The sequence below is a fragment of the Mastigoproctus giganteus genome, chromosome 2 (assembly GCF_048544385.1).
Source record: "Mastigoproctus giganteus isolate SK-2022 chromosome 2, ASM4854438v1, whole genome shotgun sequence".
Classification (NCBI taxonomy): domain Eukaryota; kingdom Metazoa; phylum Arthropoda; class Arachnida; order Uropygi; family Thelyphonidae; genus Mastigoproctus; species Mastigoproctus giganteus.
Genome location: NC_143576.1, coordinates 239713348 through 239728923, shown reverse-complemented (window position 1 = coordinate 239728923; position 15576 = coordinate 239713348). Strand labels below are relative to the sequence as shown.

Below are 15576 nucleotides of genomic sequence, written 5' to 3'. Positions count from 1 at the left end.
TTCATTGGTGAAACAGATGTTTTTTTTTCTTTATTTAAATTTTTTTCTTTTATCTTTTGAATCTTTCGAAATATCTGTTTTTACTATTTCAGCATATGGTAAGGAAATTTGCAGAATTATATACAATTTACAAGCTGTGTTGGTGAAACACATTTTTTTATTTATGATATTAAGTTTGGTTAATATATTCCCAGGAAATCCTGGGGGGTGACTTCAAGTGCACAACTGTGAGTCATCTAAACCAGTGCTTCTTGAACTATCAGTGGTGAAGGGCCAGTTTCTTTTATTTTCCAATCTGTTGCGGATACTTTTGTAAAATATAATAAAAAGGAATTACTCAATTTCTATACTTATCTTGCACGAACTGTTATTAAATAGTTCATGGTCCAGTGCCAGTCCACAGACCACACTTTGAGTAGCACTGATCTAAACAGAACATGTTAAACAGCCATAAAGAGAAATTCATGCTTATGTGCCATCTGCAGAAAACAATACAGAGCAAATCGAAGAAGCTACAGGAATCCATCAGTACTTCAACAGTTTGTAGGGAGCTGCATAGTCTTGGGCTGAATGGGAGATCAGTTGTGCAAAAGTCCAGTATCATTGTCTTCAGTGTGAAATCACATTTGGAGTGCTGTTCTTACTAACATTCATGAACTCTAGAACAGTGGCAGCAGGTGCCTTGGAGTGAGACACAATGTTTTCTCTTGCTATACAATGTTTTCTTCTGATGGACATATTTGGGTGTGTAGTTTGCCTGGAGAGGACATTCCCCTCAGTGTATCAGTTTGACCATGAAGTTGGGTGGAAGTAGTCTGATAATATATGTTGTTTTAGACTGAAATGAAGTCCATGATCTATTTGGATGTTTTGGACAATTATGCTCTATCTCTACCTATGCTGTGGCAGTGTTGCAGAAATGGGCCCTGTGTGTATCAGCATGAGAGTACTCTATGGCATATGGCAAAGGTTGTGCAGGACTATTTTGTGGACAATAACATCAAAAAGTTGGACTGGCCACTCAGAGTTCAGATCTCAAGTGAACTGGAGCACTGGATTAGGCTGTCACCAAAATTGCCCCTTTAAAACTGGTTTTGGCAGCAGCTTCGCATGGAGGTAAATTCTTGCCGGTGCCCACCAAAAATTGGTAGAAAGTGTGCCTAGAACGTTGAGGATGTCATCTCATAGGTGACCCACCTGTGTATTAGATTTTTAAATTGAAAGCTTTTTTTTTTTTTTTTTTTGCCTTTTCCTGCTACCTCTGTTTCCAGATACTTTTGGTCATACAGCACATATCTATTAAAGTCTGTCAGTGTCTATATGTTTATGTTATTGATAACAGAGAACCAGACAAACCACAATTCAGGGAATGTTTTTTTTTTTTATTATAGTAGAACCTTATTGTTAATAACATATGTCTGCAGTTTGATTAGGTTTGATAGTTGTTGGCGCATCGGCTTCTGTGGCCATATTGCACCTCCCAAGGTTTTTGCAGTACTTTGATCCAAGCCCGAGGCGGGAATCGAACCCGCGACCTTTGGGTTGCCGGGTAGGTACTTTACCCACTCGGCTAGCCCGGTCGGCCTATGTCTGCAGTGATTTGTTGTTTTTGCATTCACAGGTACTTAATAGTAAGATATATATATAGCAAATTCAAATATAACATTCACTTTTGCCCCATGCAAACATATCAAATTGCAGAACAATGCATGTCCTGTAATTTTATGTTTATATACACCCACAGGGGGTGGGATGTGTTTGTGCGCTGTGGGCACTTTATGGTTCACCTAATCTTTTTTGAAGTATAATGTGCCTTTAGTAATAGCATCAGGTGTTCATACCATGCAATATAAACACATGGACAGATATGTATAATGCTGTAGGGTTCAATTCCTGTGATAATGGGCAGGATGAATGATTTAAGAGACTTTAAACATGGCATAGTAGTCAGCATCAGATGTCTGCTGACTTCCTCAATAACTGCATCCTTGTTAAAGTTTTTCTGTATGAGTAACTCAGATTAGCATTAGTAGAGGCATATGATGCAAGAAAGCAAGCTTATATAACATCAACCAAAAAAAAAAAAACCCTTCTCGTTTCACCAATCCATTTAATCCAAAAGTTTGTCTAGTTCAGCCTTGTTTATTTAAGTTGTCAACTTCCACAGTAACAGATGGAAATCTGTTCCAGCAATCAACCACCCACTTGCTAAAGGCAAATTTCTTCACATCTATTCTACAAGTCTTTCTTCAATTTGAATTTATGCCTCCCCTCAGGTGTGAAATCTGAGCAAGAGGAAAAATCCCATCAGCATTGAGCTTGCTCAAACCATTCAAAGCCTTATACACCTCAATCAGATCACCTCGCATGTGCTTAATCTCCACACCCTGCAATTTGCAGAATTTTAGCCTTTCTTCGTAAAAGTAACCCTTTGTTCCACTCACTAATCTCGTTGCCCTTCTCTGTACTCATTCTAGCAGCTCTACATCTTTCCTGAAACAAGGCCTCCAGACCTGTATGCAGTACTCAACGTGTGGCCTGACCATTGCTTTTTACAAAGGAATAATCACCTTATCCCTGCTAGCAAAATTCCTATACATCATTGACAAGACTGCATGAGCTACTCCTGCAGCCTGTTTGCACTACACAGAAAATTTCATATCTGACTGCACAATTACCCCCAGGTATTTTTCATTCTCCACTACCCTGAATGTAGTACCGCACAATCTAACAGTCAAACATATTTTGATTAACTGTCAGCACTATCAACAATGTCGAACTTTAATATTTCACTCTCTGGCTAACATCCGAGAACCGATTATGTTAAATCATATCATTTTAGAGGAGGCAAATATTAATGAACTTTTCTGTTTTTTGAAACAAATTGGAATTTATGAACAAATATGATTAGTTTGAGCTGAAATGAAATTGAACTGGCTTCATAATAATTATTTTTTTAACATTCCTGTGAATAGGCGCACTATAGTCACAGCAGCTTGTGCACCATTAAACACCCATGCCACACACACAGTACCATACAGTTGGTATGTTACTGTGGGGTTAATGCTACCCATATGCAGTACTGCACTTTGCATTTGTCAATGTTAAACTTTATTTGCCACCTCTCAGCCCATCTGCTCAACTTTTTTAGATCCCGTTGGAGTAGATACCATCCTTAGTGTCATTAACACCCCTGCCAACCTTCGTATCATCTGCAAACTTGGGCATTTAGCCTGATAAAACCTCATCAATATCGTTGACAAATACAGAAAACAGTGGGCCCAACACAGACCCCTGGGGGATTGCACTAATTACATTAGTCCATGAAGAGCAGTGTCCATTGATTACAACTCTGTCTTCTCCCATTCAACCATCCCTTTATCCATAGCAGCAACTTTCTATTAATACCATACTACTCCAGCTTGTACAGTAGTCTTCCGAAACGAAAAAATCTGCAGGTGGTCGATTTTTTTGTTTTTTCCGTTTTAATTTCTGGAGGGTATCATACGGAATTGTTCTACGTACTATATTGAGGTAAACTCCTCCTATTATTTTACTAGTAGTCTTCCACGTGCAACAGTATCAAAAGCTTTCCAAAAATCCAAGTGTATGATATCAAAATTATTTTTTACATCCAATTCTTTTCTGATCAGATCATAGTATCCAATCAAATTGGTCAGACAAGACTTCCTCCATAACAAACCTATGCTGTGTCTGAACTATAACTGCAGTCTTGTCTAGATAATCCTGCAGTGCTTTTTTAACCAGTGATTCCATTATTTTCCCTGGAACAGAAGTTAAACTAACAGGTCTGTAATTACTCCTGTCACCTTTTGATCCCCCTTTGTGAATTTGGGATACATTTGCACATCTCCAGTTCGTTAGGGCCTACCCTGAGTTCAAGAATGCCCTCATAGTCATGGCTAAGGGCCTGGTTACTTCCTTTGCTGCTTCCTTTATTATAACTGGATATGTCCCAGCCACTCCAGGTGCCTTCCTTTGTTTAACTTTAATAAATTCTCCTTCACTTTGCTCTCTATTATTACAAATCCTTTAGCTCCCTATTACAGTTTGATAAACTTCCCTCATTCTCATCCCTTAACTCCATGTGTGAATGTAGATGCAAAATACTCATTCAGTTTGTCAGCTACCTGAGCAGAATCATCAACAATCAAACCATTGATATCCAGTGGACTAATCTGATTAACACCATTCCTTCTAGAGTTTACATAAGTAAAGAAGTCATTACTGTTTTTCTTTGCATCCTTTGCCAAATACTTCTCATAATCTGCCTTTTCTTGCCTAACCTTTGTTACAGACTATCTTATATCTATTATAGGCTTCTGTGTTGCCTGATAATTTATATGCATCCCATGCATTTTTCTTCTTTGCCATGAGTCTCATTAGTCCATCTGACATCCATTTAGGCCTAAACCTTGAACAGTATTTCTTAATTGGTATGAAAAGCTTAGTAGCTTCCAAGATTAATTCTTTGAATACTTCCCATTTAAAATTTGCTGTTGCTAACATCATCAGTTGGTCCCACTGTATAGAATTTAAAAACTGTCTGAGACCATGGTCACCTTTACCCCTGATGGTAGTTACATCTTTGAGTAAATCCCACATCAGTACACTCTGATCACTGCCACCTAGTGGTTCCTTTATCTGCAGATTCTTAATACATAAATAATCACACTGCTAATAATCAGATCAAGAGTATTACTTCCTCTGGTTGCCTCTTGAACATGCTGCTGTAGAAAACAATCATCTAATAAATCCACAAAAGTCTTGCTATTGTGTGAGTGACTAATCCACAAGTTCCCGTCTATATCTGGGAAGTTAAAATCCCCCATTATAAGACACTCTGAGTTACTGGTCTACTCTATTTCTCTGTACAGTTTTTCTTTGTACTCATCAGAGTCATTGGGTCTATAACACACTTCTACTCACAATTTTGCTTTCCCAGTGCTTATGTCACATCAAACTGACTTGACACTGCACTGTCAAGCCATGTTGATTGGCTGTACTTCCTTGATTTTGTTTCTTAACTAACAGCATAACCCCTCCTCCCTTCCTCTCCTGTTTATCCTTCCTGTACACATTGTACTCTCCAAATTCAAATTCTACTTTCCTTATATCTGTGTGACACCACATCTCTGATATCCCACCAATATCTGTCTTTGATGTCTTGACCAGCACCTCAAATTCATAAAAATTTATTTGCTATAATCCTAGCACTGGTGTATGTGCAAGTATACATGCACCTATTGTTACTCTTAGTTACCCTAACACAGCTCACATATTTACTTATTCCATGATGACTCCCAGCAGTCCTTTAAATTCCCAGCAACTTACTTTCCAGGCTGCTGCTCAATTCAATAGAAGCAGTGCAAGAATCACTTTTCCCTCTGCCTGTGGCTACTGTTAATCTATTATGGCATTGATTTTGATCCAGTAACCAAATATCATCCAGTCATCAGCGATCCTATGGCTGACAAGACTCGTGCAAGGTAACAAAGGCCACTGTCAGTCAAATAAGCCAATACAGCAGTGCTACCAAAGAAGCATTTAAGAATACATAACTCATCGCATCTTGTCACAGATGAGGTATTACAGCTGACTAGGTTTCACTCCAGTAATTAAAGAAAAAAAGTATTGTTACATTGATGCACAGGAACACCAACACTGGACAGTGGGGAAGTGGAAAAATGTTGATTGGTCTGACAGATTCTGGTTGATGATCTTTCATGCTGATGGAAGGACCAGAATATGGCAAAAACAGCACAAGTCAATGGACTAATCCTAATAGGTGAAAACAATGCAGACTGGTGTGGTGCCAGCAATGCAATAATATGCAGAATATCTTCATGATGTATAAGTGCTCCCTCCCCCCAATATCAATAGCACAATCTATGGATATTACATGTTATTTAGAAATTGTTTTTGATTAGATGTGTGCCTTCATCTAATGTGGACTAAAAGGTTAAAAGTAGTTGCAGGCAGAGGTGAAGATGATTCTTGCACCACTACTATTAGAATGAGCAGTGGCCTGGAGAAAGGGGTGCTGAAGGTTTCAAGGACTAATGACAGACATCATGAAACAAATAAATACATGGGCTGTGTTAGGATAACTAAGAATAAGAATAGGTGCATGCATACTTGCATATACACCAATGCTAGAAGTATAGTAAATAAATTTGATGAAGACATCAAAGGTGGATATTATTGGGATATCAAAAATGTGGTGTCACACAGATATTAGGAATGCAGAATTGGAATTTGGGGAGTACAATGTGTGCAGAAAGGATAGGAAGGGAGGAGGGGTTATGCTGTTAATTAAGAAAAACATAAAATCTAAGGAAGTGCAACCAGTCGACATTGATGGACAGTGCACTGTTGAGTCAATTTGGGATGTCATAAGCACTAGGAAAGCAAAAATAAGAATAGGAGTGTGTTAAGCCTAATGACTCTAATGAGTACAATGAACAATTGTACAGAGAAATAGTGGACTAGTAATCAGAATGTCTTATAATGGGGGATTTTAACTTCCCAGATATTGACTGGAACTTTGGATTGGTCACTCGCACACTAGCAAGACTTTTGTGGATTAATTGGATGATTATTTTCTGCAGCAACATGTTTGAGAGGCAACCAGAGAGGGTAATACTGTACTCTTGATCTGGTTATTAGCAGTGATTATTCGTGTATTAAGAATTTGCAGATAAAGGAACCACTAGGCGCTGATCACAGTGTACTGATTTGGGATTTACTTAAAGATATAATTACCATCAGGGATAAAGGGAAGGGTTTTTGCTTCTGTACAGTGGGACCAACTGATGTTAACAACAGCAAATTGTAAATGAGAAACATTCAAGGAATTAATCATGGAAGTTACTAGACTTTTCATACCGATTAAGAAATATTGTTCAAGGTTTAGGTCTAAATGGTTGTCAAATGAACTAATAAGACTTGTGGCAGTGTAGAAGAAAATGCATGGGATGCATACAAATTATCAGGCGACACAGAAGCATATGGCAGATATAAGCTGGTCTGTAATCAAGTCGCAAAGGAGATTAGGCAAGTGAAGGCAGAATACGAGAAATCTTTGGCAAAGGAGGCTAAGAAAAACAGCAAGGACTTCTTTACTTATATAAACTCTAAAAGGAAGGGGATGAATCAGATTGGTCCACTTGATATCGATGGTTCAACTATTGATGGCTCTGCTCAGAATAGCTAACAAACTGAATGAGTATTTTGCCTCTACATTCGCACATGAGGAGTTAAGGGAGTAAAATGCCAGAAGTTTATCAAACTGTAACAGGGTGCTTGATGATTTTCTAATTACTGAGAGCAAAGTGGAGGAGAAATTGATGAAGTTAAACATAAGAAAGACACCTGTGGTAGATGAGATCTATCCAGTTATATTAAAGGAAGTGGCAAAGGAACTAAGCAAACCCTTAGCCATAATAGAGGCCTGATGTAGCTGAGTGGTCAGGAGTGCAAGTGCAGTGGCACACACTCCTTGAGTGGACCAGGGTTCATTGATTTACTGTTAAATACGATTAACATTTGTATTGATTGATTGATTTATTGTAAACACCACTGACCTTGTGGTTGTGCCAGAGTATAAACAAGAACTTTTTTTCTTTTTTTTTTTTTTTTAAATTATGAGAGCATCCTTGGATTCAGGGGAAGTCCCCGCAGACTGAAGATGTGCAAATGTATCCCCAGTCCACAAAGGGGGATTGAAGGGTGACATGACTAATTACAGACCAATTAGTTTAACTTCTCTTCCGTTCCCGGTAAAATAATGGAATCACTGGTTAAAGATGCATTGCAGGACCATCTAGACAAGACTGCAGTAACAGTTAAGACACAGCATGGGTTTGTTAAGGGAAACTTTTGTTTGATAAATTTGATTGGATACTATGATGCGGTTAGAAAGGAACTGGGTGCAAAAAATAATTTTGATATCATATACTTGGATTTCAGGAAAACTTTTGATACTGTTGTGCATGAACGATTACTGTACAAATTGGAGCAGAATGGTGTTAAGGGTAAATTGCTACAATGGATAAAAGGGTGGTTGAGTGGGAGAAGACAGAGTGGTAATCAATGGACGCTGCTCTTCGTGGACTAATATTATTAGTGGAGTCCCACAGGGTTTTGTGTTGGGTCCACTGTTGTGTTGTATATTTATCAATGATATTGATGAAGGTATATCAGACTTAGTGTTGAAGCTTGCAGATGATACAAAGGTTGGTAGGGTTGTTAATAACAGTAATGGCAGTGTGCTACTGCAACAGGATCTAGAAAATTTGGGCAGATGGGCTGAGAAGTGGCAACTGAAGTTTAATATTGACAAATTAAAGTACTGCATATGGGTAGAAGTAACCCATTTGCAGTAAGAAATAAATTCAAGGAGGAACTGGACTTTTCACACAACCATTCCCTTTTAGAGGGAATGGTTGTGTGAAATTTTTTTTTTTTTGGCTGATGCTACATAAGCTAATACATGCGTTATGTCAAAATGCCAGAATTGTACACAACTGGTCTTGGGAACGTCAGGGTTAATTCAGCCAGCCTACTGTAGTTGCTGGCTGAATTGACAGTGGTCAATTATCCAATATGCAACAGCTATAGATAGCAATCGAGTCAGCATGAACCAACCTTACCGTAGCACATTTTTGGCGCTTTATGGATTTGTAGCCCTATGAATCTAGGCTGTTCTGAAGACTAGGTATTTGCTATTGGGTAACTGTGCTTAATAAAGTGGCTATTCATTGTGTGCATGTTGTATACACACCTGTGTAGTTATCTCTATATTTGTATACAGTTTAATATCCTTTTTGCTTGCTGTATTTTTTTTTTTTTTTTTTTTTTATAGCATCAGCAAAAAAAAAAAAAAAAAAACCTTCCATATCACCTGTTCCTCCCCTCTGACTTCTAATAACTTCCACAATACCAGCAATCAACTACCTCTGATTGAAAGCAAAATACAACATATTTATCTTGTGAATATCCTTTCTCAATTTAAATTTATGCCCCTTATGTGTATTGTTTGAGCAAGAGTAAGGATCCCACCAACCTTTAGTTTACTGAATCCATTCAAAGCCTTATATCTGATCCCTGGCGGGTGCCTAATTTTCAGATTGTGCAATTTGTAGAACTGAAGTCTTTCCTGTTGCTCTTTTGCTCCCCTCACTAATCTCATTGCTCTTCTCTGCACCCTTTCTTATAGATCCACATTCTTCCTAAAATAAGGTCTTCCAGACCTGTATAAAGTACTCAAGGTGTGGTCTACCCATTGCCTTATACAGCAGAATAATTACCTCCTTATTCTTGCTGGCAAAATTCCTGTATATCATAGATAAAACCCCAATTAGCTGCTTTAGCAACCTGTTTGACTACACAGTTACCACAGATCTTTTTTGTTTTGTACTACTTTGAGTGTGTGATACCACACATTGTGTATTTGTGTATTTTATTCTGGAATTTCTGTTACCCATATGTACCTTGCATTTGTCAATGTTAAAATCAGATCAAAAGAAAGTTTAAGAATACACTTTCCTTAACTCTTAGTTTACTTGTAATTTAATAAATATGATCAAATATAGGAAAATTCATTTTTTAATTAGAGAAAAATTGTGTTATGGTGGAACAAAATGTTATTTTCAAAATTAACATTGCATCGGAACAAAAGCATTAAATTTTTTTTAGATTTGTAGACGAGCATAATTAAAAAATAAGTGATATATCTTTAAGTTTGCTAAAGTTACATAGTCTCAATTTGTGGGATATTTAATGTATGAACTTGCCATTTAGAAATTATATCTGTTAATCCTATACCTCAGAATGAAGTTTGTTATATAGTCTGGCTAGACCATTGTATTTAGGAATATTAGAATAGCTTCCTTCTTAATATTACTGAAATTTGCCAACTGATGAAAATTTAAAACTTCTTTTCTCATAGCCTTAATTCTAAGAGCTTGAAGATATATCGCCATCATGAGAGCTGTTCCAGTAGCACTGCTGTCGAATCAAACGATGGATAGATGTTGGTGCAAACTTCGCAAAACAGTTGAAAATTTTAAGCTTTTGTCTTTTCAATTTTTTTTTTACGAATCTATCGTTAAAAAAGATTGCATTGCCCCAATATTCCTAAGTATAATCTGCTACCCATCCCTGTACTGAAACTTTTCTGAAGTATAAGTTTCAAATACCACAGATACTTGTTGACAGACTTTAATTTCTATAGATTGTAATTTTCAGGAAATACATCTGAATGAGGGTTGTTCTGAACATGGAAGGTGAAGGTATAAGAAGAAAATTTGAACAGTTAAAGGATGCTGACTGGTTACAGCATGTGTTCGGACTGGTGTCGGAGAGGGGGAAATTATTGAAGCCAATTCAGAAGAACAGTGCCCATGGAAGTATCTATAGAAAAAGGCATGCACAGAAACAGAATATCTGAGACAGAGTGAACAAACTTTGTAAGAGATGTCATTAATTAACCCAACTGCCTTCTTTTGAATGGAATCTAGAAGCCTGAGAGAGGTTAGGGGACACTGCCCCAGATGTGGGAACAGTATTCCATGGTAGGTTGAATTAGAGATTTATACAGAGTGAATAGCTGTTTAGAAGAAAAGTAATGCCAAGAGCAAAAGAAGAAGTACAAGCTTTTAGATGCAGTGGAAGCAATATTTGTGATGACAGAAGGGATTAGAAGTCAGGGTAATTCCCAATAACGGTATGTGATCTTATCTAGAAATCTGAATATCATCAAAGGTAAGCAGAAGGTGCAGAAGAATCCTTTTTGTAAGATTGAATTTTACAAGGATTTAAAATTAACTAAGTTATCATTGTTCCAATAGAGAATTACCTGGAGATCAGCATTTAAAGAATTGGTAGTGGATATCCAAGAAGTTGAGGCTGTTTGTGCAGGGAAACATTTTTCAAATTGGAAGGTAGAATGGAATATGCTATCATGAGCAAAACTATAGATAGGATTTCAGTCATTAATATACAAGAGGAACAGGGGAGAAAGAACTGAACCTTGAGAAATACCAGGTTTAGCGAAGAAGTTAGAAGACAGAGTGCCATCTACCACCAACTGCAGTGAGTGATCAGAGAGGAAACTGGATACCCAATTACAAATTACATCACAACATTCTTATCTTGGCAAACCATAAGATGGAAGCTTATTTAAAACACTGTTATGCCAAACACAATCAAAAGCATTTGAACTGTCAAGAGCAACTGCTCAAGTTTCACCAAGTTTTTCATTGGGGTTGCCCATATACAGGTAACATTAAGCCATTTATCACCAGTCAATTGAAACTGATGGAATTCATACTGGCAAATGTTGGTCAGATGTAAGATTTCTAGATAGTTTAGGAGTTGGTGGTTAATGGAAAGAGTAGGAATAAGTGTAGTGGGAGAGGGGTTTGTCACCCTTTTTAGGAACTGGCTAAATATGAACAAATTTTCAAGAAGGGAAAAATACCAATGAAATAAGAAAGGTGCAGGACAGGAGTATGCTCAGCAGCAGTGGTTTTGACGAATGGAGAAATATCATTCAGGTCCTTGTGCTTTCTTGGCATCAAGACTGTTCAAAGTTCTTTTGACATCCTTTTGACGGAAGACCACAGGAGGCATTGAATGCAGTGTATTGGGAATGGTAGGAGGTGGTTTAACAAGACCATCAATAGAAGAGGTAGAAGAAATAGTAGTAGTAGTAGTGGCATGTGATGCAAGAAAGCAAGTGTATGAGCTTATGCAGCATCAGCCAAAAAAAAAAAAAAAAAAAAAATCACACCATTCCCTCCAAATGCCTGTCCAGTTCCTCCTTAAATTTATTCAACCTATCAACTTCCACAACGACAGATGGAAGTTTGTTCCAGCAATTAACCACCCGCTGGCTAAAGGCAAATTTCCGCACATCTATTCTACATCTGTCTTTTCTTAATTTGAATTTATGCCCCCTTAGGTTCGTAATCTGAACAAGTGGAAGGATCCCATCAGAATTCAGCGTGCTCAAGCCATTCAAGGCCTTATACACCTCAATCAGATCACCGCGCAGGTGCCTAGTCTCCTGCCACTGCAATTTGCAGAACTTAAGCCTCTCTTGGTAAGAGGATCCCTTCATTCCCCTCACCAATCTTGTTGCCCTTCTCTGTACACGCTCAAGTAAATCTACATCCTTCCTAAAATGAGGCCTCCAGACCTGTATGCAATACTCAAGGTGTGGCCTGACCATTGCCTTATACAGAGGGACAATCACCTCCTTCTCCCTGCTAGCAAAATTCCTATATATCATTGATAAAATCCCATGACCTGCCCTGGCAGCCTGTCTGCATTGCTCAGAAAACTTCATATCTGACTGCACAATTACTCCCAGGTCTTTTTCATTTTCATATGCAGTACTTTGCATTTGTCAAGGTTAAACTTCAGTTGCCATTTCTTAGCCCATCTGCCCAAATTATCTAGATCCTGTTGCAGTAGCACACTGCCATTACTGTCATTAACAACCCTGCCAACCTTTGTATCATCTGCAAACTTCGACATTAAGCCTGATATACCTTCAAATGTGGGATGATAGTGTATAGTTCTAACAGCACCAGGGATTTCCCCCATCTCCGCCTAGTGTACATTGTCGTGTGATACAGTACACTATACAGGCCAGAGATTTAAAAGTGTATGGATATTGTAGTAGTAGTAGTAGTAGTGGCATGTGATGCAAGAAAGCAAGTACAGTATATGAGCTTATGCAGCATCAGCCAAAAAAAAAAAAAAATAAAAATCACACCATTCCCTCCAAATGCCTGTCCAGTTCCTCCTTAAATTTATTTAACCTGTCAACTTCCACAACGACAGATGGAAGTTTGTTCCAGCAATTAACCACCTGCTGGCTAAAGGCAAATTTCCGCACATCTATTCTACATCTGTCTTTTCTTAATTTGAATTTATGCCCCCTTAGGTTCGTAATCTGAACAAGTGGAAGGATCCCATCAGAATTCAGCCTGCTCAAGCCATTCAAGGCCTTATACACCTCAGTCAGATCACCGTGCAGATCATCTGGCCATTTAGCCACTGGGACCCTTTTGGCTCCCAACATTGCCCACACTAAGCCCCATGGAGGCAGACCAGGTACACCAGTAATTTGTTTTACTGTGGCAGGCCCTGCCACCTAATTTCCTGAGATTTCAGTGGGAAGATAATACATCAGCTTTAATCTTTAGCTGAGGAAGCAATAGAACCATGAGGTTTTAATATAGGTGGGAGTACAGATGGGCAAAATTTGAGCCAACAGCTTTGGCAAGAGACTAGAATGCTCAACTGCCATTTGGACAAGAAGCAAACTCTCTACTCTTAACCTGTTTAAAATCTAGTTTAGACTAATCAATAACTGCTTTACAATTGTCACGGACTTTGGTGTGTAGGTAGAAAATGAACTGTCAATTGCGATATGTAACGTTCTTATCTTGAACAGCCTTTGTACATTTATTGAAAAGCCAGAGCCATGCTGAGAGTGAGGTGAACGAGGCTCTTGCCTCAGATTAAAAAAGCTGAAAGGAGTGCCAAAAGAAAGATTAAATTATTGCCAACATTGCCACGATTAACAGTAGGGTGCAATTTTTCATTCTTGCCTCAGGTACTAAAATGGCTCAGCACGGCCCTGTGGAAAGCCAGGGTTTAAATAAAGATGAAATTTTTTTAAGGTGGAGCATGGAATAAAGGATTTCATCCCTACAAGAATAATTTCACTTACACGATCTAAGCAAATATTGACATAAGCAGATTTAAAACAGTAATCCACCTAAGGAAAAGAAAAATAGAAATCTTGCAGATCATCCCATTTTGCAATCTTGTAATGCCAAAAAACACAAGGTTGATATTGGCCACAAGAGAAGAGCTCCATTGGAGAAGAGACCGTCACCAAGTTGTGATCTGATGGACCTAGAGGATCACTCACCTCAACTGTATACTTGGAAGGGTTGTTTATGAGAAAAACATCAAGGGTGTTGGCTGTGTGGTTAGGAGTGTCTGGTATTGAGACAGGTAAATGAACAATCTGTTTAAGGTCATTAGTAATTGCAATAGCAGCAACATCTTGACCAGCTGGGTTCGTGTGACTATAAAACTAAAGCTAGCTGTGGTTGTGAACTTTAAAATCGCTGAGGAAAATTACCTCACTGTTAGGAAAGTTGGATTTGAGAAAGTAGAGTTTCAAAGAAAGGAAGTCAGTTCCAAGTGATTAATGGAGTTAGGAGAACAATAGAGGCAACATCTGAATTTGACAGAATGGGGTTGAGAGATTTTAAGCCAGAGGAGATTATAATTTACTAAGTTTCTAACAGGGAATATCAGAGCAGACATATGCACAAGTATCACCTTTGAAGTAAAGGAATCATGCAGCGAGTAATAGGACAACTGAGAAGAGCAGTGGTTTAATCAAGTGATAATTGGATTCTGTCAGAAGTAGGGCTTGATAGACTGTAAGTAGAAATGGACATCATTGAGATTGGAACTGAGACCACATATATTTGAAATCAGTGAAGTTTTTGGGAGTTTAGATCTTTTCATAGATAAGTTTGTTCTATTAGTTTGACTATTCGTGATATATTCAGCAGCAAGAAAAGTTGGGGAGGGCATGCTGTATGATGTAATAAATTTTTGAATATGATGTACACACAGCAAAAATATGCCCAGCTCTTTGACATAATGGGCTCTCAACATTGTCCCTCACATGCACACTACTTGGACTCCCTTCATCACTATCTGGCAGAGTAGACAGCCAAATTATACACCCACTGATCCTGATGCCCTAGAGAGTTACCAATAGGTTTAGTCCTGTCGACTATCCTGTCTAGTGGACAGTCTGTGACTACCATTCTAGAGCTTTACTTTCAAAATGTAAGGAAGATTGGATCTTGCCATTATGCCCATCATAACCTTAAAAGACATCGATCGTACTGTATGATGTAAGAGATGGTGGTTGCTAGAGCTTCGCTCTGGAGACTAAACATGGGTTTCACCACTTCAAGCTTGCTCCAATATAAAAGAATTAAGTCCATAGGAAAGACTTCACCTTCAAGTTTTTTTTTTCATTTGGCATAGATCATGGAATGCTAAAAAATATGACATTATCCTAATATTCCTAAGTATGTCTGTGACACAAGGGAAAATTTATTTATGAATTTTTCCTTCCATTCAAATACTTGATAACTGTATATTGATACTGCCATGGAAATATTTCTTTCTAGTTTGATCAAACAGCTGTTTGCTGAAGTTTTTCTTTTTCCAATTATAGAAATGTGGAAAATAGGTCACAATTTGAAGCCTTTGAGAAAATGCCTTTCGAACTACACTCCTAGAGTTTATTTTAGGAGGTGGAGGGCAGGAGAAGAACAGGTAAGAATAAAGTATACAAATAGTGTATTGTTCAAAAATGTAATGATTAAATTAAATCTAAACTTAGCTATCTTAGCCCAGATAAACTAAAAAGAGAAGTTTGACTTTTTTTTTTTTTTTTTTAATTTAATATCTTACATAAATATTTGTAATGTAGATACT

At 37.9% G+C, this 15576-nt stretch overlaps 1 protein-coding gene across 1 annotated transcript in view; it reads left to right on the top strand.

The window, feature by feature from the left end:
- Positions 1-15576, top strand: part of LKRSDH (lysine ketoglutarate reductase/saccharopine dehydrogenase) — a 204629-nt gene that overhangs the window by 7210 nt on the left and 181843 nt on the right. Inside the window, exon 2 of the mRNA XM_090369066.1 lies at positions 15314-15414. Coding sequence (XP_090225192.1) covers positions 15316-15414 — 99 coding nt within the window. The 5' untranslated portion in view covers positions 15314-15315. The remainder of the gene's footprint in view (positions 1-15313; positions 15415-15576) is intronic.